General features: G+C 51.3%; 1 protein-coding gene across 1 annotated transcript; it reads left to right on the top strand.

Moving 5' to 3' along the window:
- Positions 1-5,710: 5,710 nt before the first annotated feature.
- Positions 5,711-23,621, top strand: ERBB3 (erb-b2 receptor tyrosine kinase 3). The gene is made up of 28 exons (XM_079937671.1): positions 5,711-5,935; positions 9,750-9,901; positions 10,420-10,606; positions 11,306-11,431; positions 12,062-12,127; positions 12,300-12,418; positions 12,527-12,668; positions 13,045-13,158; positions 13,267-13,387; positions 15,004-15,077; positions 15,217-15,307; positions 15,554-15,759; positions 15,964-16,096; positions 16,304-16,394; positions 16,619-16,773; positions 17,178-17,231; positions 17,576-17,717; positions 18,314-18,433; positions 18,559-18,657; positions 18,848-19,033; positions 19,192-19,347; positions 19,589-19,664; positions 19,847-19,993; positions 20,307-20,404; positions 20,501-20,689; positions 20,850-20,921; positions 21,131-21,425; positions 21,613-23,621. Exons 1-28 carry the CDS (start codon positions 5,854-5,856, stop codon positions 22,134-22,136), a joined length of 4,017 nt encoding a protein of 1,338 aa, XP_079793797.1. The 5' UTR covers positions 5,711-5,853; the 3' UTR covers positions 22,137-23,621.
- The last annotated feature ends 119 nt before the right edge of the window (positions 23,622-23,740 follow it).

Below are 23,740 nucleotides of genomic sequence, written 5' to 3'. Positions count from 1 at the left end.
CTTCTCTTGTTGCAGAGCATGGGCTCTAAGCACGCGGGCTTCAGTAGTTGTGGCACTCGGGTTCAGTAGTTGTGGCTCCCGGGCTCTAGAGCACAGGCTCAGTAGTTGTGGCACATGGGCTTAGTTGCTCAGCGGCATGTGGGATCTTCCTGGACCAGGGCTCGAACCCGTGTCCCCTGAATTGGCAGGCAGATTCTTAACCACTGCACCACCAGGGAAGTCCCAGAAATTATTTTTTATTTTTATTTTTTGCCCCAAGGCATGTGGGATCTTATTTCCCTGACCAGGGATCAAATCCGCACCCCCTACATTGGAAAGACGGAGTCTTAACCACTGGACTGCCAGGGAAGTCCCCAGAAATCTTTTTAATGTTCTTATTAGTTGTAATTGTGTATGTGGGGTTTTGTTTGTTTGTTTTTGCATTAATCACTCTTGCAGGGGCTCTTTTGTTTTTGTTTTTTGGTGCGGGGGCCGCACCGGGCGTGCATTCAGGATCTTAGTTCCCCACCAGGGACCGAACCAGTACCCCCTGTAGTGGAAGCCTGGAGTCTTAACCACTGGACCGCCAAGGAAGTCCCTGCAGGGGCTTTATGTTAAATGAAACTTACTTGGCATATACGTTTTACCTCTTCTAAGTGTTTATTTAACAAGGTCCATTTCAAAGGATTCTGTATGTAAAATACCTCCCCTGAAGTTTTCTCCCCTAAAAAATAACTTTTTAAAAAAATGCCCAGTTTTTCTAACTATGTAGTACTAGAATTTTTTAGTATTAAAAATTTACTACTATCGGGACTTCCCTAGTGGCGCAGTGGTTAAGAATCCACCTACCAATGCAGGGGACACAGGTTCGAGCAAGGGACACAGGCTCAAGCCCTAGTCGGGGAAGATCCCACATGCCGTGGAGCAGCTAAGCCCGTGTGCCACAACTACTGAGCCTGCGCTCTAGAGCCCGCGAGCCACAATCACTGAACTCGTGAACCACAACTACTGAAGCCCGTTCGCCTAGAGCCCATGCTCCACAACAAGAGAAGCCACTGCAATGAGAAGCACGCGCACTGCAACGAGGAGTAGCCCCTCTCGCCGCAAGTAGAGAAAGCCTGCACGCAGCAACAAAGACCCAACTGCAGCCAAAAATAAATAAATTTAAAAAAAATTTTACTACTATCAACAAATGATGCTGGAACAACTGGGCATACACATGCTGGTGTGGGGCAGGGGGAGATAATGGGGAAGGAGGAATTGCCAAAAGGCACAAGGAAATTCTCCTGGGTGATGGATATGTTCATTATTTTGATTGTGGTTATGTATGTCAAAACATCACATCGTAGACTTGATATATGTGCAGTTTATTGTATATTAATTATATCTCAATTATACCTCAATAAATCGTTGCCAGGGTGGGGAAGTCTTTAAACATATCAAGATCAGAAACCATAAGAATAATAGTGACTAATTAGATTATACCAAAATTAAGGATTTCATTATTGACAGCTAATGATAAAAGTTAGGAAGAGATATTTGCAATGTCTAAAATCAATGAAGGACAAATATGGTAAATACATATACACTAAACTGCTACAGGGAATTCCCTGGCAGTCCAGTGGTTAGGAGTCGGCACTTTCACTGCCGGGGCCTGGGTTCAGTCGCTGGTAGGGGAAATAAGAGCCTGCAAGCCAAGTGGTGCAGCCAAAATAAATAAATGAATAAAATAAACTGCTACAAATCAATTTTTTTAAATGGAAATCTCAATAGAAAAATAGGCAAAGGAGGGCTTCCCTGGTGGCGCAGTGGTTGAGAGTCTGCCTGCCGATGCAGGGGACACAGGTTCATGCCCCGGTCTGGGAAGATCCCACATGCCGCGGAGCGGCTAGGCCCGTGCTGAGCCTGCGCGTCCGGAGCCTGTGCTCCGCAACGTGAGAGGCCACAACAGTGAGAGGCCCGCGTACCGCAAAAAAAAAAAAAAAAAAAGAAAAGAAAAAGAAAAATAGGCAAAGGAAAATGAATAGGCAATTCATAAAAGGAAAACCAAAAGTAAGAAAAAATTTGAGATGTTCAAACACATTAAAGAAATGCAATGAGATTTTTTTTTTCTTTTCTTTTTTGTTGTACGTGGGCCTCCCACTGTTGTGGCCTCCCCTGTTGCGGAGCACAGGCTCCGGAGGCGCAGGCTCAGCGGCCATGGCTCACGGGCCCAGCTGCTCCGCGGCATGTGGGATCTTCCCGGACCGGGGCACGAACCTGTGTCCCCTGCATCGGCAGGTGGACTCTCAACCACTGCGCCACTAGGGAAGCCCTGTGTGTGTGTGTGTGTGTGTGTGTGTGTGTGTGTGTGTGTGTGTGTGTGTGGCAATGAGGTATTTTTAATTCATGGCAACTTGGAAATTTGAGTAATGTCAAGGACTTCCCTGGTGGTGCAGTGGTTAAGAATCTGCCTGCCAATGTAGGGGACACGAGTTCGAGTCCTGGCTCGGGAAGATCCCACATGCCATGGAGAAACTAAGTCCGTGTGCCACAACTACTGAACCCACATACCACAACTATTGAAGCCTGTGTGCCTAAAGCCCGTGCTCCAGAGAAGCCACTGCAATGAGAAGCCTGCACTCAGCAAGGAAGAGCAGCCCCTGAGAGCCACAACTAGAGAAAGCCCCGCGGGCAGCAACGAAGACCCAACGCAGCCAAAAATAAATAAATAAAAATAACGTCAAGTATTGGCAAGAAGGTTGGGATATAGAAATCCCACTATTAATGGTGTGACATTCCAGAGACTGTGGAGCTCAATATGCAGAAGAAATTATCACAGAACCAAAGCAGACATGTGCGTACAAGGATATTTATTGCAGCATCGCTTGTGGTAGCAGGAAGCTGGAGGCAATCATTGGAGTAGTGAACAAATAAAGGATAGGGATTCCCACAATAGAGTATCTTGCAGCAGTTAGGAGCAAAGGACTAGAAGGCCACGAGGGGCGTGGTCAGAGAAAGTTTGTTTTGTTTTATTTTTTTAAGATGGTAGATATTACAGCACACTTGTATGCTAATAGGAATGATCTAGTAGAGAGAAAAATTGATAATACAGGAGAAAGGGGATAATACAGGAAAAAGACAAGAAGAAATGGACTGACGGGGCTTCCCTGGTGGCTCAGTGGTTAAGAATCCGCCTGCCGGTGCAGGGGACATGGGTTCGAGCTCTGGTCCCAGAAGATCCCATATGCCGCGGAGCAACTAAGTCCGTGCGCCACCACTACTGATCCTGCACTCTAGAGCCCGCGTGACATAACTACTGAGTCCGCGTGCCACAACTACTGAAGCCCACGTGCCTACAGCCCAAGCTCCAGAACAAGAGAAGCCACAGCAATGAGAAGCCCGCGCGCTGCAACGAAGTATAGTCCCCGCTCACCACAGCTAAAGAAGGTGGGTGCAGCAACGAAGACCCAATGCAGCCAAAAATAAATAAATAAATAAATAAATTAATTAAAGAAATGGACTGAGGTGTAGAACTGGAGGGTGGGGGTGAGGGTGGGGTGAGGGATGGGAATGGGAGAGTGACAGTTAGCTTAAATAGCAGCAATGACAATTCACTGTAACAAGATGGAAGTCAGAATACATAAGTGAGGATGGAGGTAATTTGGCCAGATTGGTGTGAGATAGATAAGGATGTCTTCTTTTGATTACTTTTCACAATAAAACAAGAACCAAAGGAAAAATAAAGGGATGCTGGATAACTGCAGAGAGCGTTCGTAAATAAAGCCTCCCTTCCTTCATTTATTGAGTCAGAGCAGCACCCAACAGAGATGGCCCCTTACTTGTCAGCTTTATCCAATGTTTACATCCCTGATGTTTAGCATAATGTATTGAAGAATGGATTCCAGCAAGCACACCTGGCTATCTAGTCGGGGAGGGGAGGGTTAGGGTTGGTGATAACAGGAAGAAATACAGCTAGCTTTCAGTAATGAAGACCTCCCTGTCTTTTCTCAGTAAATACAAACGACAACCTTTAAGTAAATATGACTGCTCTACAAACAAAGAAACTAAGGAGGGTTTCCTCCTTCAGAACCAGAGCCTGAAGACTAACTAAGTCAAGGTGGATGAGTGATAAAATGAAAGTCCCCTTAAGTGCTGTTAGCTCAGTTATCACGGCAGTTTGATTCTGAGCAGGGGAAGCTCCAGTCTCGGAGTGACAGACGAAATCCTAGCAAAAAACCGGAGTCCCTTCTTCTGATCACCTGATCATCTCAGCATTGTCACCGGGTGGATGACCTTGGAGTAGTCCTACATTTCCAGTTCTGTAAACTAGAGTGAAGTCCCCTAGGTCACATAATTTTTATGTTAAGTGAAACATTCTCTAAGTTGAGGAAGCACTTGAAAACCACGTGGTATATGTATGTATGTGTTAATGTTGCTATTACTATTATGACTGTTATGTAAGTGGTCAGGGCAAGATCAACGCCCAGAGGGCAAAGGTAGCCTCCAGAGAGGTAGCCTCCCCAGAGAATGGGCCCTCTAGGATGAAGATCGATACAAAGCAAGTTTAAAGAATTTTAGCCAGTAATCTTTGCTCGGAGTGAGAGGTGGAATTTTTCTTAATCAAAGTTAAAATGTTCTCGAAGTCTTCAGGCTTGAAACTCCGGGGAAGATAATTAGGCTCTCTGGGCAAGATCCGGAATGCAACGCCGTGTGGGGCCTCACTGCCGCCGGTTGGGCACCAGGGGGTGCCCGTCGGATCCACTTGGAGTCTGGCTAGGTTTGGGGCAGCACCTCGAGGTGCGCCCCACCGCCTCTGGCCAGAATCCTGGAGCTAGTGCTGGAGGTGCCCAGGGTTCATGCCTTTGGGGGACGCAGTCTCTAGTGCCCTCTCCGCGTCCCCCTCCTTCTCCTCTCCAGCGACAGCCCGGGCCCAGAAGGCCTGGGAAAGTGAGCGCCTGTGGCGGGAACGCTGGCCGCTCCGACGGCGCGGTCCGACCCCAGTGTGCAAGGGGAGGCAGCTGTTCTCCCAGGCGGCCTTGGGGGGCAGCAGAGGGGACGGCGACAGGTGCGGGAGCCCCTCCCGGAGTGGCAGTGAAAAGGCGGGCTTCGGGGTCTGTTCCCAGGCTGGAAGCCACCCCCGCCCCCCAACCAAATCCCCGGGAGAGGCCGGGCCGGCGCCGGGTCTGGAGGAGGAAGCGGCCGGAGACACTGCAATTTCACGCGGCCTCTGGGGCTCGGGTTCCTCGGCAGGGTGCATGAGTTATGGGGTTTCGAGGCGGTTCCGGGGAAACTGAGGTGGCCTGAGCGGGCGGCAAAAACACCCTCCCCCTCAAAAACACACTCGGAGAGAAGCATTCACATTCAGACGGAAAATCCCCCAAGTGACCCAACCGGCTAGGGGAGTTGAGTGATTTGGTTAGTAGGCGAGGCCAACTTGCAGGGGGTCGGGCTTTGGAGCGCTCTCCCCACCCCCATTACCTTTCTCCTTTGGAAGCATTTGGGGGCGTTTGGAATCTTGGCCTCCCCTTACTTCAGCTCCCGGAGAAAAATTAGGGCGAGACCCGTCCTGGATCTGCGCGGCCAAGTTGCCGGGCACTGGGGCGTGGGGCGCGCTCGGGGCGGGCCGCAGAGGCTCCAGCAATCGCTACTCCAGCCTCGCGCCCGAGGGGGCGCGGCCGAGATTCACCCCCTCCCCCTGCGCTCCCTTGCAGACTACACCCCTCCCCTGCCATCCCGCCCCAAACTCCGGCTCCGGCTCCGGTTGCAGTTTGCAACCTCCTCTGCCGCCGCTACCAAGTCTCCGGCGGCTCAGGTGGCTCCGCTTAGATGTCCTAGTCCAGGGCCGCCCCCCGGCCGAATTGGGCTGGGCTCCCCTCACTCTCCGCTGGAGTCATGAGAGCGAACGGGGCTCTGCAGGTGCTGGGCTTCCTCCTCAGCCTGGCCCGGGGCTCCGAGGTGGGCAACTCGCAGGCAGGTAAGCGGTGCGGGAGCACCGGCAGGCTCGGAACCTGGGATTCCGAGACAAATTCGCGGGGTGCCGGAGGCCAGGGGCAGGAGCTCGGGCTGTGCGAGGCTGGGGGTGCGGAGCCCCGGCGCGCTGGGGCCCCCTGGGCGGAGACCGTCAGGATCAGGTTCTCGGCGTGGTCCGGGCGGGGACGGGATTCCCGAACCACTACCTTGCCCCGGCCACCTCCTCCCTGCCGTGTCGCGGACCCTCTGATTTGTCTCTCCGGATAGGGCTGATGCCGAAACAGTTCACACTTCTGAGGGGCCCTGCAGGGAGGGGAGCTGGGACCTCCATTCTGTAAACGTGAGGGGATGATTGGAGGTGGAGATCTTGGAAAGAGCGGGGCAGGGAAGGGGGGGTTCTCGGTTTGTTCCCAACCTCCTGCCCCCAGGGGCTCAAAAACCTCCAGTTTTGTTGTTTTGCCGGCAGGGCGGAGCTGTGGAAGGGGGGAGGTTGTTGTTGTCTACTGTTGGAAAACAAGAGAGGCACCTCCTCTTCCGTGAGTGGGCCTGCCCTGTGGAGAGCTGAGATTAACCCAAGGGCCAAGTCCAGGTGACAGCAGGGTGAGAGGCCCCGCAGAGGCTGACTGGCCTCTTTCTCTCAAAATAATAAAGTTAGCTGGTCCCCGACTTGACCAAACTTTTTTGTCAAGACCCAGATCAATTCAACTAATACTTATTGAGCATCTACTATGTACAAAGCACTGAGCCAGGAGCTATAGGGTCAAGGACTTCCAGACGCTATTTCTCTCTGTCTTTTCTCTCGCCAACCTGAGGGCCAACAGGGCACCTGTCCTGTCTTCTGAGCTCCCTGTCCTTGGGGTGGGGCATCCTTCTTAGGCCCAGAGTCACCCCCACCCCCATTCTGTTTATTGTCTGGCTGTCTCTAGCAGTCTAGACAAGAGTCAGATTGCTCCTCTGTTCCTCCTCCCACTCCCATGCCAGCTGAGCCCACCTCTTTGGGGTGTCTCTGGGACCATGGACACCTGAGGGGTGCTGGGGTTGCTGGCACTGGAGGAACCCTGTTGATTTCCTCCCCTCCCCCCAGATCTCGGCTTGGGGTTTGGCACAGTCAGGGCCCCTTCCCCAGGGTGGGAGTGGGAGAAACACCTGTGCTTCCCTCACAGTTGCTGGGCCTAAATTTAGACCCTGGGATCTTGAGATGTGAACACTCCCAGCTGGTGGAGGGCGGGGGTCTGGGGATTGGAGTGGGAGAGACTGAGTAAAGTGACTGTGTATCACTGTCCCATCCAGACCCCTGGAATCTTCAGCTGGGAACCCAGGAGTCCCAGATCCTGGCCACCTTCCCTGAGGGAGACAGGAGGCAGGCATGGTTGGGTCTCTTTACCCTTTATCTGGATCCTGCAGCCTCTGGGCATCCGGCCCTGTCTCAGTCCTTCTATAGCCCCTTTGTCCTGGCTGTGATGGGGGGTGGGGGACTTTGGAGAGGAGGCCTCTGGTTAAGGAGGGGCTGGAGATTCTTGCTGTGACCCACCCCAGTGCTCTTTACCAAAGGGGGGGTCTGTGCCACTGGCCCTCCCTGTGCCCCTAATCCCTGCGTATAGCAGGGACTTTCTAATTCCCCTACCCCCCCTCTCCTCCCCAAGCTGCCTGGTTCCTCCTCAGAGGTGCTGTTCATACTCTCTTCCCACCCAGCCCTTTGCTCCTATTTGTGTAATATGGACTTTACCCTCAGGGTGGCAGGGAACTGGGATCTCCAACACCGTAGCCTCCCAAGCACAGACACAAAGTTTGCACAAACACATATGGGCAGGTGGAATGGATGGGGCCACCTGAAATCCTTCCAAATAAGGAAACCCAAGGACAGAACCAGTGTAGATTTCTGGGCCAGTAGGGGAGCTGTGTACGTGTACAAGTGTGTGTGTGTGTGTGTGTGTGTGTGTGTGTGTGTGTGTGTGTGTGTGTGTGTGTGTGTGTACACGCCCACACCCCACTTCCCTGTGCAGAAATCGTGGCTCCCTTATCTGGGGAGAAGGGTTGGCGCCTTGACTTGGAAGAGGGGGTGTCCTGCCAGGAAGGGGGTTGGGGTGGCGCTGTTCCAGAAACGACTAACCTCCTAGTCGTTTCGTTTTCAACCCAAGGACCCTAGAGTTCCCAGGCTCCTCTGGGAGCTCCCAGCCTGTTTACCCCTCTGCTGGGTCTAGCTCACCCCTTTCCCTTCATGGGGTGTGATAGGGAATGGGAGCCCTTCAAAGGTCAGGTGGTCAGACTAGGGGTGCATCAGGGAGGAGGTGTTGGGGCCTCACCAATCTCCCTCCCTCCATTCACTCCTGCCTCCCACTAGGCTGCCACTGCCTCAGGGAAGGGTGGCTGGGACAGGTGGTATCTACCCCCCTCCCCACGGTCTTTCACTGAGCCAGAGGAGAGACAAGTTGTAGGGAGGGCTTCAGGGTCCAACATTTCCCATAGCCCCTATGTCCTCCATACTTACAAAGTAAAGTGAACCCCCAAGACTGACATGCCTCATGTACTTCGAGTCTAGGCTGTCCTTAATGTGAGTGAGAGTGCCATGTTGGAAACATTCTTTTTTTAAATTATTATTAATTAATTTATTTATTTTTGGCTGTGTTGGGTCTTCATTTTCTGGGCAAGGGCTTTCTCTAGTTGTGGCAAATGGGGGCCACTCTTCATCGCGGTGCGCGGGCCTCTCACTATCGCGGCCTCTCTTGTTGCGGAGCACAGGCTCCGGATGCGCAGGCTCAGCGGCCATGGCTCACGGGCCCAGTTGCTCCACGGCATGTGGGATCTTCCCAGACCGGGGCTCGAACCCGTGTCCCCTGCATTGGCAGGCAGATTCTCAACCACTGCGCCACCAGGGAAGCCCTGGAAGGCTTCTTAATGAATCTCCTCTGACGATGAAATTGGGTAGAAGGCTTAGAATGGAGGCAGTCGGCTGCTGTTTCCATCCGGCTTCTCTGTATTTGCTGAAAAATACTCTAGGGCTGGAAAGTGTGATGCTGAGGGAGCTGGAGTGGGCTGGGACGGGGAGCAGAGTGAGAGGAAAGCCAGAGTTGATGAAGGGGGTGCGAGGTGGGCAGTCAGCTCCCTATCTTCCAGCTTTATAGACAGAGCTCACACTGAGCCCCCCACACTACCACCAGAGGCCCCCTGCCAGTGAGGTCACTCGTCTGAGCCCAAGGCTTGAGGGGAGAGAGGGGGCCAGCGGCTGAGGACAGGGTGTCTGGGGACAGGGTGGGGCAGCCCCCTCCTCCTAAATAGAATCGCCTCATTGTGGGCCGTACCGTGGCCCCAGGCACTGCCCCCGCCCTCTGCCCCCATCCCACCCTCAGTAGACACAATAGGGGCTGTGTGCTGCCCCAAAGAGATATTTATTCCAGGACCTAGAGAGGCAGGATGGGGGTAGAGAAGTGCCCTGGTTGGAGCGGGGGAGGGAAGAGGAGGGTAACCAAGCTGTGGTCCTTTTCTAACTTCTTTCTAGGGAGGGGAAAACAACCCCACATCCTCCTTGATTAACTCCTTAGCATCTAAAGTAGTACCCAGTAGAGGCACAGAGGAGGCCCAGGTGGGAAAAGGCAATCTTTCACCTTCCTGTTCAGGGGGCCAGTGAAGGGATTCTGGGAAAAGAGGAAGTTGAGGCTCTCAGTCTGGCCTTGCCATCTGCCTCTAGGGCGGAGGCTTGGAGGCAGCTGCTCTGATCGTGCTAAATGTTACTGGAAGAGGGCAACCAAGGGGTGGTCCTGGGGGACAGGGCCGAAAACTTGTGTCCAGGCCTCTGCCATTCTTACCTCCACTTGGAACAGTGTGCCCTGGGACTCTGAATGGGCTGAGTGTGACCGGCGATGCCGAGAACCAGTACCAGACACTGTACAAGCTCTACGAGAGGTGTGAGGTGGTGATGGGGAACCTGGAGATCGTGCTCACAGGACACAATGCTGACCTCTCCTTCCTGCAGGTTAGAGTGCTGACCTCCTTCCTCGACCTCTTCCCCCTTGTCCTCCCTACAGAAGCCTCTTTCCTGTCCTCAGGGCTGGAGTTGAGCATTCCTAAGACTCCATGGTTCCTAAGATCCAAGCCAGTGTGTTTATGGGGCAATGATTGGAATCTGGGGCCTGTGGACTGGTCGCTGTAGCCGGGGATGCACAGGGGCTGGCCCTGAGAAGGGGGCAGGGGCACGTGGGGTTCTGCACCAGGGACCAAGAGGCACCTGAGGAGGTGAGGAAGGGATAAGCAAGGACCCTCCTGGCCTGAGGAGCCCTGAGAAGGAAAGGCTAGGAGCCTAGAATTCCTCGGTTATTTCTACAGCTTGTCTTCACTTGCAGAAGTCGTGTGGCGCCTGCTACTCCCTACTCCAAAACAGGACTTGGAAAAAATTAGAGGAGCTAGAGCTTCCTCAGTGCCTTAGGGAGGGAAAGCGGATTGACACTTCTTGCCCCACTCTCCCTCTCACCCACACGATCTGCTCCATCACAGTGGATCCGAGAAGTGACCGGCTACGTCCTTGTGGCCATGAATGAGTTCTCTACGCTGCCACTGCCCAACCTCCGAGTGGTGCGGGGGACCCAGGTCTACGATGGGAAGTTTGCCATCTTTGTCATGTTGAACTACAACACCAACTCCAGCCATGCTCTGCGCCAGCTCCGCTTTACTCAGCTCACTGGTCAGTTCCTGATGATTCCTTCCAGGCCTGCCCCTCAGCCAACCTGCTGACAGGTGCCTCTTTGATGATGACCCAAGACTGCTCCCTCTAAGTACCCCCGTTCAACGTGCCCACCACCTTGACCACCACGGTCTAAAGGTCCACTCCTCCTTAAATGATAGAGGGCCCTAACAGGGAGCTGAGGCATCTATCCCCAGGGAGGGTCCTTATGTCCTGGTGGGGCTGGAGTTGGAGCTGAGGCTGTTACACATTCTTCTAACTTCCGAGTACAGTGTCCCTTGATGTCCCTCCTTCCCTGGGAATGGGAATCCTCCCTCCCGCCCTCACAAGTCGCCCCAAGCTGGAGGACTAGAGGGGTTAAATACCACCTGGCCACCTTCTGATTCTGCCTGTCCCAGTCAGTTGAAAAACACACAGGTAGGGCACGCGGGGGTGGGGAGGTGTGGATTTGAGTCAGGGATCTACTCTCCTTCTTTCCCTTCCCCTCCCCAACTCGCTAAACCGGATCTGGACAGGTGTCTGAGGGGGAAGGACTTTCTTTTGGCCTGCTCCTCTTACAAGGCGTGCCTCCTCTGCAGTTTGGATTTAATTGGACATATCCGCCTGCCCATGTCCTCTGCTCAGACTGGTGGGGAGGCAGGGAGAAGGAGGACTTCCCTGACTAGCCCTTGACCCCAGCACTTCTCTTCCCTACCTCAGAGATTCTGTCAGGGGGCGTTTACATTGAGAAGAATGATAAACTTTGTCACATGGACACAGTTGACTGGAGGGACATCGTGCGGGACCGAGAAGCCGAGATAGTGGTGAAGGACAATGGCAGGACCTGTGAGTGGCCATGATCAAGACTGCCCCCTTGCCCCCACCCAACCAGAGTGACTCCTTTCCCCTCATCAGTATGTCCCTAATGTGAACCCAGCTGCCACTGAACAAACCTTGGGCTCTAACCCAAGGAGCCTGCCAGGAGGGAGCAGGTCAGTCCCCTAGAACCCGAACCGCAGAAGCAGCGTGTGAAGGAAAGGGGCTAAAGAACTCTGTGCTCTGAGTGGGAAGCCAGGTCTCTGGACTGCACATCCATTTCTCTTTCCACTCCTACATCGTTGCTTCTTAGAACCTACCTAACCCTGACCGCAGTCTGCCACTCCCTGTCCACTCACTCACACATATTCCTACTGGGTTCAGTTTGCCAAGAAGAACCAAATTCCTGGGTTGGGACTGGGCTGAGTGAGGCATGTGCCCCGGGCCCTCCCCTCAGCTGCCCTGTGGGTGGTGTGGAGGCGCGGCTCCACCCCCTGCTGACAGGTTCACTTGAGCCCAGCCCAGCTCCGCTGGGGTAAGGAGGGATGCTGCCCTGGCTCTTCGCTTCCCGGGACTGGGTGCCTGTGTGCTGACATCATACCCTGTTGATCTGAGCAAGCCTTTCTGACAGCCGCTTGTGCTACTTTCCCTCCCAACCAGGTCCCCCCTGTCATGAGGTCTGCAAGGGGCGATGCTGGGGTTCTGGACCAGAAGACTGCCAGACACGTGGGTTTACTTCATTTTAAAGACTTCAAACTCATATACACTTTCATATCCTTGCCCACCCCAGCCTGTGTCGACAGGGGGTAGCGATGAGCCTCTAAGGCAAGAGGGTGAGAGATAGCCTCAGAATTCAGTCCTGTGAGCCCTGACAGCTGTGCTTTCTCTCCGTCCGTAGTGACCAAGACCATATGTGCCCCTCAGTGTAATGGTCACTGCTTTGGGCCGAACCCCAACCAGTGCTGCCACGACGAGTGTGCAGGGGGCTGCTCGGGCCCTCAGGACACAGACTGCTTTGTACGTACTGTTACCACCGCTTGCCTGTTCTGAAATGGGATGTGGGCTTTGGGGAGGAAGTAGGGGTCCATATGTAACATGAGTCTTATGAGCCTTCTGTGTTCCTAGGCCTGCCGGCTCTTCAATGACAGTGGAGCCTGTGTACGCCAGTGTCCACAGCCTCTTGTCTACAACAAGCTAACTTTCCAGCTGGAACCCAATCCCCACACCAAGTATCAGTATGGAGGAGTTTGTGTAGCCAGCTGTCCCCGTAAGTGTCTGAAGGGAAGGAACAATGGTAGTGGAACGAGGATTTTAGATGAAATTTTAGGAGGCAAAATGGATCAAGTTGGGTGGTTAATAGAGGATATAGAGGGCAATTGGTTGTGATCATCTAGTCACCCCTAATGAATGACCCCTATGTCCCGTTCCCGCATCTATCTCCCCATGACTTCCAGCAATTGCTCCTAGCTCTGCTCTTTGGATCCAAAGAGCAAAGGGCCTTTCTAATCCATGAGACAGCACTTAAGGAACCTCGGGTGGTCGATTGGAGCAAATGCAGTGCCGAGCAGGAGGAAGGAGGTTCAGTTAGTTGGTAGTTGGCAGTGTTCCTCCCTCATCTCTAATGGTGCCCTCCTCCCTCCTAGATAACTTTGTGGTGGATCAAACATCTTGTGTCAGGGCTTGTCCTCCTGACAAAATGGAAGTAGATAAAAATGGACTCAAGATATGTGAACCTTGTGGGGGTCTGTGCCCCAAAGGTGAGTAAGAGATGGTAAGGAGTTGGTGAAGAGATACCCTTTCCCCTGAGCCTACTCAGACTCCACCCCCCACACCCCCTCCCCAGTGAGCCTCTTCTGTGTTTACAGCTTGTGAGGGGACGGGCTCTGGGAGCCGCTTCCAGACTGTGGACTCGAGCAACATTGATGGATTTGTGAACTGCACCAAGATCCTGGGCAACCTGGACTTTCTTATCACCGGCCTCAATGGGTTAGAGATTCTGCTTTCATCCCCTGATCCCCCACCCCATCCACCTGCTCACGGTTCATTGCATTGGTTCAAGGCTTCGTATGTGGAGCTGATCAGGAATCTAGATCATAAAATCTTAGAGGCCACAAAGGACCTGACAGTGCTTAACTCCCCAGCCAGGGCTTGAATCCCCTCAGATACCCCTAAGCAATCCAGCCAGCTGAGTGGCAAGGGACAGGGACGTTGTGTCCTCCTTCTTCAAGGTTTCTAAATGTTCTTACTTAAATTGGATAAAAATCTGTCTCATGACTTCCAGCTGTTTCCCCTAGTTCTGCTTCTTGGTTTGGAGCCACAAAGAGCAAAGGGACATTCTAATCCATAGGACAGCATTTACAGTGAGTGAGTGAGTGAGTGAGTGTGTGTGTGTGTGTGAGTGTGTGTGTGAAACGTTAGGGCCACCTGTCTACTTTGGACAAAATTTTAGATCTAAAGTTGCAAAAAATGGTATAAAGATTTCCCATACACTCTTTATTCAGATCCCCCAAATGTTACCAATGTACCACATGTTTATCATTTCTGTCTCTACACACCACACACACTATATATACATGCTCTTGTTTTTCTGAACCACTTGAAGGTAAATTTCCAGACATGGTGTCCCCTCACCCCACTGAAATACACATTTCAGTGTGTATTCCTTGAAAACAAGAACATTTTCTTGCAAAACCATAGTACAATTGTTTAAATCGGGAAATTAGCATTGATACAAAATGTTATCTAATCTACAGATCGTAATCACATTTCGCTAATAGTCTTGCTCACGTCCTGGATCACACATTGACATTTGGTGTCTCTTCAGTCTCCTTTAATCTGTCACAGGTCATGACCTTGACATTGCTGATAGAGTACAGGTCAGGTGATTGGTAGTGTGTTCCTCAGTTGGGGTTTATCTAATGTTGCCTCACACTTAGCTTCAAGTTATGCATTTTGATAGGAATACTACAGTTGTATTCTCAGTGCAAAGTATCAAGGAGGCACATGATGTTGATTTGTTCCATCATTGGTGATGATACCTCTGGTCACTTGGTTAAGGGGGCGTCTGCCAGCTTTTCTACTGTAAAGTTACTATTTTCCCTTTGCAATTAATAAGTATCTTGTGGGGAGATATTTGCCTGAAGCAGTTTTTATGAGAATTGCCAAATGATGATTTTCTAACTCCATTATTCCTCCTGTATTTATTTGTAGGCATTCTCGTGTGAGGGAGAGCCTTCCCTTCCTGTTTATTTACTTACTTGTTTGTGTGTTTAATCTGTGTGGATACTTGTTTTAGTCAACATTTCAGAGTCTCTTACAATCATCATTCCAGTTGTCCTTGGTCTGTTCATTGTGGGGCCCCTTCATGATGGCTCCTGTGTTCTTTGGGCTTGTACCCCTCATTCTTTGAGCATTTCCTTACTTTTTTGCACAGGATGCTGTAGGCTCATGTTATATTTCTCCTGCCTCAGCCATTTCTCCCAAGAGTCCTGTTTCCTTTTAGTGGAGAACGCTGTTTGGAAACTAAGTTCTGAGGCTAGGCGTGCTCACTGCTACTTGGTTATGCCTCTACCTTGTTGACTGGTTTTTACTGTTCTCCTCAGAGACCCCTGGCACAAGATTCCTGCTCTGGACCCTGAGAAGCTCAATGTCTTCCGGACAGTGCGGGAGATCACAGGTGAATGGGAGGAGAGCCTGCCCTTACTGAGTATACCACTTGAGAAAATCATGTGCCAGGCGTCAGGGGAGGGACCGGGCAAACCTGAGGAAGGAAGGGGAGAGGCTCCCCACTCATGTGCCCCTCTCCAACCCCTCAGGTTACCTGAACATCCAGTCCTGGCCTCCCCACATGCACAACTTCAGTGTCTTTTCCAACCTGACGACCATTGGGGGCCGAAGCCTCTACAAGTGAGTAAGGGGTGTGGAGGTCGTCGCATCTCCAGGCAAAGAACCCAGTTTCTCAGGCATCCTTGAGTGAAATACAAGGCATGGTCTCATTCAGTGGGAGTTTGATGGGGCAAAGGCTAAAGGAGGGGGGAGTCCCTCTCAGTGGGTTGATTAGCCCAGAGCAAATTTGTTGAATGGAAATGAATCCACTGCGTGCTCAGGTTTTCCTCTGTAGTCTCCCCTCTCATCCAGTCTCCTTGTTCTCAGCCGGGGCTTCTCACTGTTGATCATGAAGAACTTGAATGTAACATCTCTGGGCCTCCGATCCTTGAAAGAAATTAGTGCTGGGCGTATCTACATAAGTGCCAATCGACAGCTCTGCTACCACCATTCTTTGAACTGGACCAGGCTGCTTCGGGGGCCTTCGGAAGAGAGACTGGACATCAAGCATAATCGGCCCCGCAGAGACTGCGGTGAGGGAAAGGGCCCACGGACGGGGCGGTGGAATCAGGCAGGAGAGGGGTATAAGGGCTGCTCTGCCCTGCAAGTGGGAGTAGGGATGGGGGACAGAGCCAAGGAGAGGGGGACATTAGGCTGGAAGCAGTAATGAGCAAGAGTTCAGGAACAGGCTTGTTAGGAGACCTCAGACTCCTCCTAACCCACCCCTTCCTTTCCAGTGGCAGAAGGCAAAGTGTGTGACCCACTGTGCTCCTCTGGGGGATGCTGGGGCCCAGGCCCCAGTCAGTGCCTATCTTGCCGAAACTACAGCCGAGGAGGTGTCTGTGTGACCCACTGCAACTTTCTGAATGGGTACAGTGAGGGGGGAGAGTCAAGAAGGGGTTGGGGGATGGACCCAAGGGATGGAGCTGTTCACGTGGCACCTGAAAGCCTTTAGACAACTTTCTGTATATGCCTTGGTGGGAATTAGGAAGGAGGCCCTGTGGTTGGGAGATCAGAGCATAAAGGTCAGGCCTTGGAAGTGACCCACCTCCCTTTACCCCCGGCCCCCCACTGCAGGGAGCCTCGTGAGTTTGCCCATGAAGCTGAATGCTTTTCCTGCCACCCGGAATGCCAACCCATGGAGGGCACTACCACGTGCAATGGCTCGGTACAGTAGCAGCACCAGGATCTCTAAGGGAGAGAGGGCGGGGCAACACTGGAGGGTCTAGGGAATGATATGGCCAAATTTCAAGGCCATAGAGAGGCACAGGGAGGTCAGATAATGCTAGGGTCTGTGAATGGAGGATCCTAAATGGCTGGGCTAGTTCTTGTTGGGAAGTGTGGAATTGATCTTGGAATACCATACTTCCTGACCTTCTCTCTTCCACCCAGGGCTCTGATGCTTGTGCCCAGTGTGCCCATTTTCGAGATGGGCCCCATTGTGTGAGCAGCTGCCCCTTTGGAGTCCTCGGTGCCAAGGGCCCCATCTACAAGTACCCAGATGCTCAGAATGAATGTCGGCCCTGTCATGAGAACTGCACCCAGGGGTCAGTGATGGGATGATAAAAGGGTGTTGGCAGAGGGGTAAGAGTACAGAACTAGAGGGAAAGAAGATGGTGAGGAGAGCAGAAAGAAAGAAGGAACTATGACTTAAGAACCACTCCCAGCTGTGTAGTGAAGGATTGGAGAAAGGGAAACTCAGTAACAGCACAAAATGACGCTACAATTTGGGGAACCTGGAATAACCTCAGCTCAGGGGAGTTTCATTCAAGAGAGGGACTCAGGGAGGATTGGTGAGCCAGAGATGGGAGCCATGTCTTGGGATATGCTTTGGGCTTCAGGATGGGATGCCATGGTAGGGTCTGAAACAATGTACGTTGAGAGTGTTGGAATTGAGCTTCCTGTGGAAGTTTACCAAGCTCCCATTTAAGGAGGTGACTTTCTTCTCCAGGTGTAAGGGACCAGAGCTACAAGACTGTTTAGGCCAAACACTGGCACTGATCAGGTATGGTGGGCTTGGAGATTTAGGGAGCTGGGAATATTTGGGGAAGGGCCGTTACCTCCTGGGAAGATTAAGTCTCTATCCATTCTGGCCCTCTATATACAGGCTACTATCACTGGACCTGGGGACACAAGAATCCAGGCTTCTGGTCTTCCCTTCCTAAGATTAACTTGCAGTAGTCTTGGGGTGGAGATTGAGGTTAACCCCTTCATATTGTTCAAGGATATATGTAGATGTGAATGTTAACTTCTTGCCCCAGATCTGCGCTATACCTTTAGTACAGGTGTAAATGACATTTGTAAGGGAAGTGTAGACCCAGGATAATTCTGGGCTTCTCTGTCCCACAGCAAAACCCATCTGGCAATGGCTTTAACAGTGGTAGTAGGATTGGCAGTGATTTTCCTGATCCTGGGCAGCACTTTTCTCTATTGGCGTGGGCGCCGGATTCAGAATAAGAGGGCTATGAGGCGCTACTTGGAACGGGGTGAGGTGAGTGCCTAGCTTACCCTTGAAACATACCCTATACCATCACCCTTTAAGATCCTCTTCCTTCCCCAGAGCTTTGATCCCTTTCTTCAAGGAGGTAGTATGGTCCATTAGAAAGGACTCTGGCCAGAGAAATGGGATTCATTCTAGTCCTGATTTTGCCATTAATATGCTGTATGACTTTGAAGAAGTTAGCTTCCTTCTCTGTGCCTCAGTTTATGCATGTATACAGAGCAAATAATAACATTCATCCTTACAAGGTGGCTGTAAGGGTAAAAGGGGATGATGTATGTGAAAGTGCTTTGAAAAACAGAGAGAATTGTATAAAAGTACTCAAGGTGATAGTATTACCAACTCTCTCCCAACAAAGGGAAAACCTGACCCTCTTGATTTCTGGTCTCATGAACACAAACGACTTCCTCAATCCTCAGGTCTTTTATTCCCCCATATGCCTGCAATGCTTTCCAAGACTAGAGACATTCCTCTTCCTGCTCCCACCCCTTTGGGCTTTGCTGCTCTTGGCATCCACCTCTGGGGAGGGGGTTGGAGAGGGACATGGGAGTGGGCTTTCCTGAGTACCTCCTTTCTATCTGTTCCAGAGCGTAGAGCCTCTGGATCCCAGTGAGAAGGCTAACAAAGTCTCGGCCAGAATCTTCAAGGAAACAGAGCTGAAGAAGCTTAAAGTGCTGGGCTCGGGCGTCTTCGGAACTGTGCACAAAGTGAGTGGCCCACAGGAAGTCTGGGGAGGTGGGAAAAGGATCTAGGGCAAAGGAGGGAAAGATTCAGAGACAGGACTAGCCCGGGGAGAATGACCTTAGGCTGACTCCTGCCCAAAATTTCCCAGGGAGTGTGGATTCCTGAGGGTGAATCGATCAAGATTCCAGTCTGCATTAAAGTCATTGAGGACAAGAGTGGACGGCAAAGTTTTCAAGCTGTGACGGACGTAAGTGAAGGCAGGGTGTTCTGTGTGCCACTAGGAGAGGGTTGATATTAGATACGATTATGTAGAAGCACGGTCTCGTGTTAGCAGATACTGTGTTAGCCATGTTGATGTCTTCGAATGTTGGGGGAGCCCTGGTCTGGTTTTATGTGACCCTGTTTGTTCCCAGGATGACCCTTCTTGTGTCTCTTAGCATATGCTGGCCATTGGCAGCCTCGATCATGCCCACATTGTACGGCTGCTGGGACTGTGCCCAGGGTCATCTCTGCAGCTCATCACTCAGTACCTGCCTCTGGGCTCCCTGCTGGATCATGTGAGACAACACCGTGGGGCACTGGGGCCACAGCTGCTGCTCAACTGGGGAGTACAAATTGCCAAGGTGAGAGGAGACTGGAGGAGTTCTAAGATGAAACTGCCTGTGGGCCCACAGGGAGGGGACCAGGAGGTTCAAGTGTTGAGAGGTGCCTTAGGGTTTGAGGTGATTCTGAAGCTCAAGGACCAATTTCCCCAACCTTGAGAATACTTCCTTCCCTATAGGGAATGTACTACCTTGAGGAACATGGTATGGTGCACAGGAACCTGGCTGCCCGAAATGTGCTACTGAAATCACCTAGTCAGGTTCAGGTGGCAGATTTTGGGGTTGCTGACTTGCTGCCCCCTGATGATAAGCAGCTACTGCACAGTGAGACCAAGGTAAGGTGACACAAAGGCTGGGTAAGGAGGCAGGGGTGGAGTGAAGCATGGGGACGGGAAGTACTCTGTGGTCTCTTTGAGAGGCTAGCAGATGCTGCAGGGTTAGTCCAAGGAGAAGAACCTGGAGATGCCAGAAATAAAAGTTTAGAGAGCAGCAAAGAACGACGGAGAACATGGATTTAGAAATGCTAAGAAAATGTGTGGAAATCAGCTGGTGACACCTTTGTCTTTAATCCCCCAGACTCCAATTAAGTGGATGGCCCTCGAGAGTATCCACTTTGGGAAATACACACACCAGAGTGACGTCTGGAGCTATGGTCAGTCCATCTGGATGCCCACCATACCATCACTGGTCCAAATTCCAAAGATGCCTTTTGAGACCCTTTCTTAGAATCTCTAAGCCCTTCAGATCCTGGGTCAGATCAAGTTCTGCCTTCTCTTCATCTGCATGCCCATGTCTACTATTTTGCCATCAACTAGTCATGTCTTCCTATACCAGGAGTGACAGTTTGGGAGCTGATGACCTTTGGGGCAGAGCCCTATGCAGGGCTGCGACTGGCTGAAGTACCAGATCTGCTGGAGAAGGGGGAGCGGTTGGCACAGCCCCAGATCTGTACCATTGACGTCTACATGGTCATGGTCAAGTGTGAGTTACCTGCTGATTTCAGCCTTTTTTTTTTTTACTCCATTATTGCTTCATTGGACTGAAAACCTAAAAAGCATAGATAAACAATGCTCAGTGATGAAAAGTGAATACCCAGGACAGCGGTGCATGCCCCAAACGGTCTCCGCCCAATAAACACTAAGCACTCTCCACATTATTGATGCCAATGGCATCTACGTGGATGTCAGGCTCCCCGCACAAAGATGAGGGAACAAAGCGTCAGCCATTTTCTAAGTAGCTTCCCTCCCTACTCCACTCCCCTCTTATCGCTCTCCTTCCTACATCTTACCCCCAGGTTGGATGATTGATGAGAACATTCGCCCAACCTTTAAAGAACTAGCCAATGAGTTCACCAGGATGGCCCGAGACCCACCACGGTACCTGGTCATAAAGGTGAGTGGAGATTAGGAGGTGCCAAGGAGATCTAGAGAAAAGGGAACTTGGCTGGAACCAGGATGTACCTTAACAATCAACCACCTGCCCTCACAGAGAGAGAGTGGGCCTGGAATTCCGCCTGGGGCAGAGCCCCCTGCTCTAACAAACAAGGAACTGGAGGAAGTAGAGCTGGAGCCAGAACTAGACCTAGACCTGGAGTTGGAGGCAGAGGAGGAGAACTTGGCAACCACACTAGGCTCTGCCCTTAGCCTGCCACTTGGAACACTTACTCGGCCACGTGGGGTAAGATTTTCCAGTTTCCCAAGACTTTCTGCACCCTAAGCCCTCTGTACACCTGCGCCCTCACGAATCCCACAGATGTCCATATTAACTATTCAAAGGCCGCTGTGGTGAGTAGATTTCTCTCTTAATCTAAACTTCTTCCTCACTTGTTTCATCCTAGAGCCAGAGCCTTGTAAGTCCATCATCGGGATATATGCCTATGAACCAGGGGAATCTTGGGGAGGCTGCCCAGGTAAGGTCTGTCTCTTTAAGAGGATGCCAAGAGGCTGGGTGGCAGTGTCTTAGGATTGATAGGGGTAGTGTGGGAGACTTTAAAAACCTCTGAGGTTTAATCAGTGTCCTACAAAACAGAAGGCACTGAACGACCCAAGCTCCTTCTAAACAAATCTCTCTTCTTCCCTCATTTCTGTGTAAATCTCCATGTATTATTTTCCTCCTTAGAAGTCTGCAGTTCGTGGGTGTAGTGAACGGTGCCACCGTCCAGCCTCTCTGCACCCAGTGCCACGGGGACGCCTGGCATCAGAGTCATCGGAGGGCCATGTGACAGGCTCTGAGGCCGAGCTCCAGGAGAAGGTATCCATGTGTAGAAGCCGGAGCCGGAGCCCACGGCCACGAGGAGACAGTGCCTACCATTCCCAGCGCCACAGCCTGCTTACTCCTGTCACCCCACAGTCCCCACCAGGGTTAGAGGAAGAGGATGTCAATGGTTATGTCATGCCAGATGCACACCTCAAAGGTGCCTGACTTTCTGTAGCGCTTTCCTCAAATCTTTCTCTAATCCTCCTTCCACAGGCTCCTCTTGATCCTTCTGTCTTCTCTGATCATATCCCTCCCTATTCATTTTTTCCTAAGACTCCCCCACTCCTCACTGCCTATTACAATGAAGTAATACCACATACCTAGCCTCTCTTCTCAACCCTCAGGTACCTCCTCCCGGGAAGGCACCCTTTCTTCAGTGGGTCTCAGTTCTGTCCTGGGTACTGAAGAAGAAGATGACGACGACGAGTATGAATACATGAACCGGAGGAGAAAGTGCAGTTCATCTCGTCCCCCTAGGCCAAGTTCCCTTGAGGAGCTGGGTTACGAGTACATGGATGTGGGATCAGACCTCAGTGCTTCCCTGGGCAGCACACAGAGTTGCCCGCTCAACCCCGTGCCCACCATGCCCAACGCCAGCACAACTCCGGATGAAGATTATGAATATATGAATCGGCGACGTGGTGGAGGAGGTCCTGGGGGGGATTATGCAGCCATGGAGGCCTGCCCAGCAGCTGAGCAAGGGTATGAAGAAATGAGAGCTTTCCAGGGGCCTGTACACCATGGCCCCCAGGTCCATTATGCCCGCCTCAAAACTCTACGTAGTTTAGAAGCCACTGACTCTGCCTTTGATAACCCCGATTACTGGCATAGCCGGCTTTTCCCCAAGGCTAATGCCCAGAGAACATAACCCCTGCTCACTGAGGTACTCAGGGAGCATCTGATGGCAGCTAGTGCCTCTGGAGGGTACCCCTCTTCTCCTTAGTCTGTCTCCCTCACAGATCTCAGCCCCATTTCCCTAGTCCTAGACAATTCCAATCAACCTTTGGAGGCCTTAAACACTCGGACACAAAATTCTTGTGGTATTAGCCAGCTTTGCACTTTTTCTCTTTCCCAAACCCAGGAAAGGAGATGGTTTTCCCTATTTTATGTGCTTTCCCAGTCCCATTCCTCAACTTCCTTGGGGGAACTCCCTGGCGATATGAAGGATTACTCCCCATGTCCCTTTCTCTTAGACTCTGACTTGTTGAGACTAGGCTTTAAAGTGTGCCTTTGTTGCCCATCAGACTTCGAAGGAAGGGGAAAGGGGGAAACCTGGCAGGGGAAAGCAAAATTTTGGCTTGTGACCCTTAACCCCCTAGAAAAAATGAGAAGCTTAAAATCTTGTGAAGAGGTTGGGAGTAGATATTAATGATTACTATTAACTGAGCATTTACTATGTGTCGAGCATCATGCTAAACTTTACCAACATTATCTAACTTAATCCTTGACACCAATTCTGTATGCTAGGTATTATCCCATTTTACAAATAAGGAAACTGAGCCTTAAAGAGATTAAGTAAATCAAATAGCAGGTCCGGATTCAAGATTTTCCAATGCATGTGCTCTTACTGTAAAGTATCAAGGAAAACTGATATATAAGTCAGAGCCCTTGAAGGGGCATTGTCTTCTTGTTTTTGCACTGAATCAAGTCTAACTCCAGCAACTACAGCCTGCTCCTACACCCAGACTTCTTATCTCAGAAGGTGGGAGTGGGGGTGGTCAGAAGGAAAAATAACTGGGCATCTCTGTGTAAACCATAACCTACATGTGCTGTATATGATCTCCACCCAAGGGACGGATTCACAGTGGTCCCAAGAGCCACTTTTAGGAGCTATTCTCATCCAGTAGTGGGAAGTTTCCAGGTGGCATAGAAAGAGGACCCAGCTTCAGACTTCTGTCCCCATGGATGGGAAACTGGGGGTATCTGTTGTTAGCCCTGAAGTTTTTTTGTTTTGTTTTTATACGTCTGAATAAAAATGCCAACGTTTTGCAGCTTCTTGTCTGTCAAATAAAAACCTTTAGTGTGTGAGGTAGACCGCCCCTTTTCTCTGTCCCTCAGCAGTGGATAGCTACCAGTATATGCTTCTTTCTCTGTCTCCTGATAGGCCTACTCGGCCCCATGTAGCTTTCTCCAGCCCTACTTTTCCTTATTCCCTTAAGACCAGCATAGGGCACAGTCCTTCTCACTTAAGGGTTTTACTAGGAATCTACAGGGCAACCAACTGGGAATAACAAAACAAGCAAAAACAACACGTTTAGGAAGTTAGAAAAAGCCCTAAGAGGTGGAATACTGAAAACGCAAATGTTTCAGAACTCCCATTCTCTTAAATCTCCGTGAACACTTGCCCTAGGTGCCATCAAAGCCTGTTGTTAAACAATAGTGCTATCTTCAGTGGGAGTCCCGTCTCTAGATTGGGAGGCTGTAAACGGATAATCCTTCAGAAGTCTGGCTGCTCAGTTAGCCCCTGCTGCA

This window comes from Stenella coeruleoalba (genome assembly GCF_951394435.1).
Source record: "Stenella coeruleoalba genome assembly, chromosome: 11".
In the NCBI taxonomy this organism is placed as follows: Eukaryota; Metazoa; Chordata; class Mammalia; order Artiodactyla; family Delphinidae; genus Stenella; species Stenella coeruleoalba.
The sequence above is the reverse complement of the archived record's forward strand: the minus strand, read 5'-3'. Positions and strand labels throughout refer to the sequence as shown.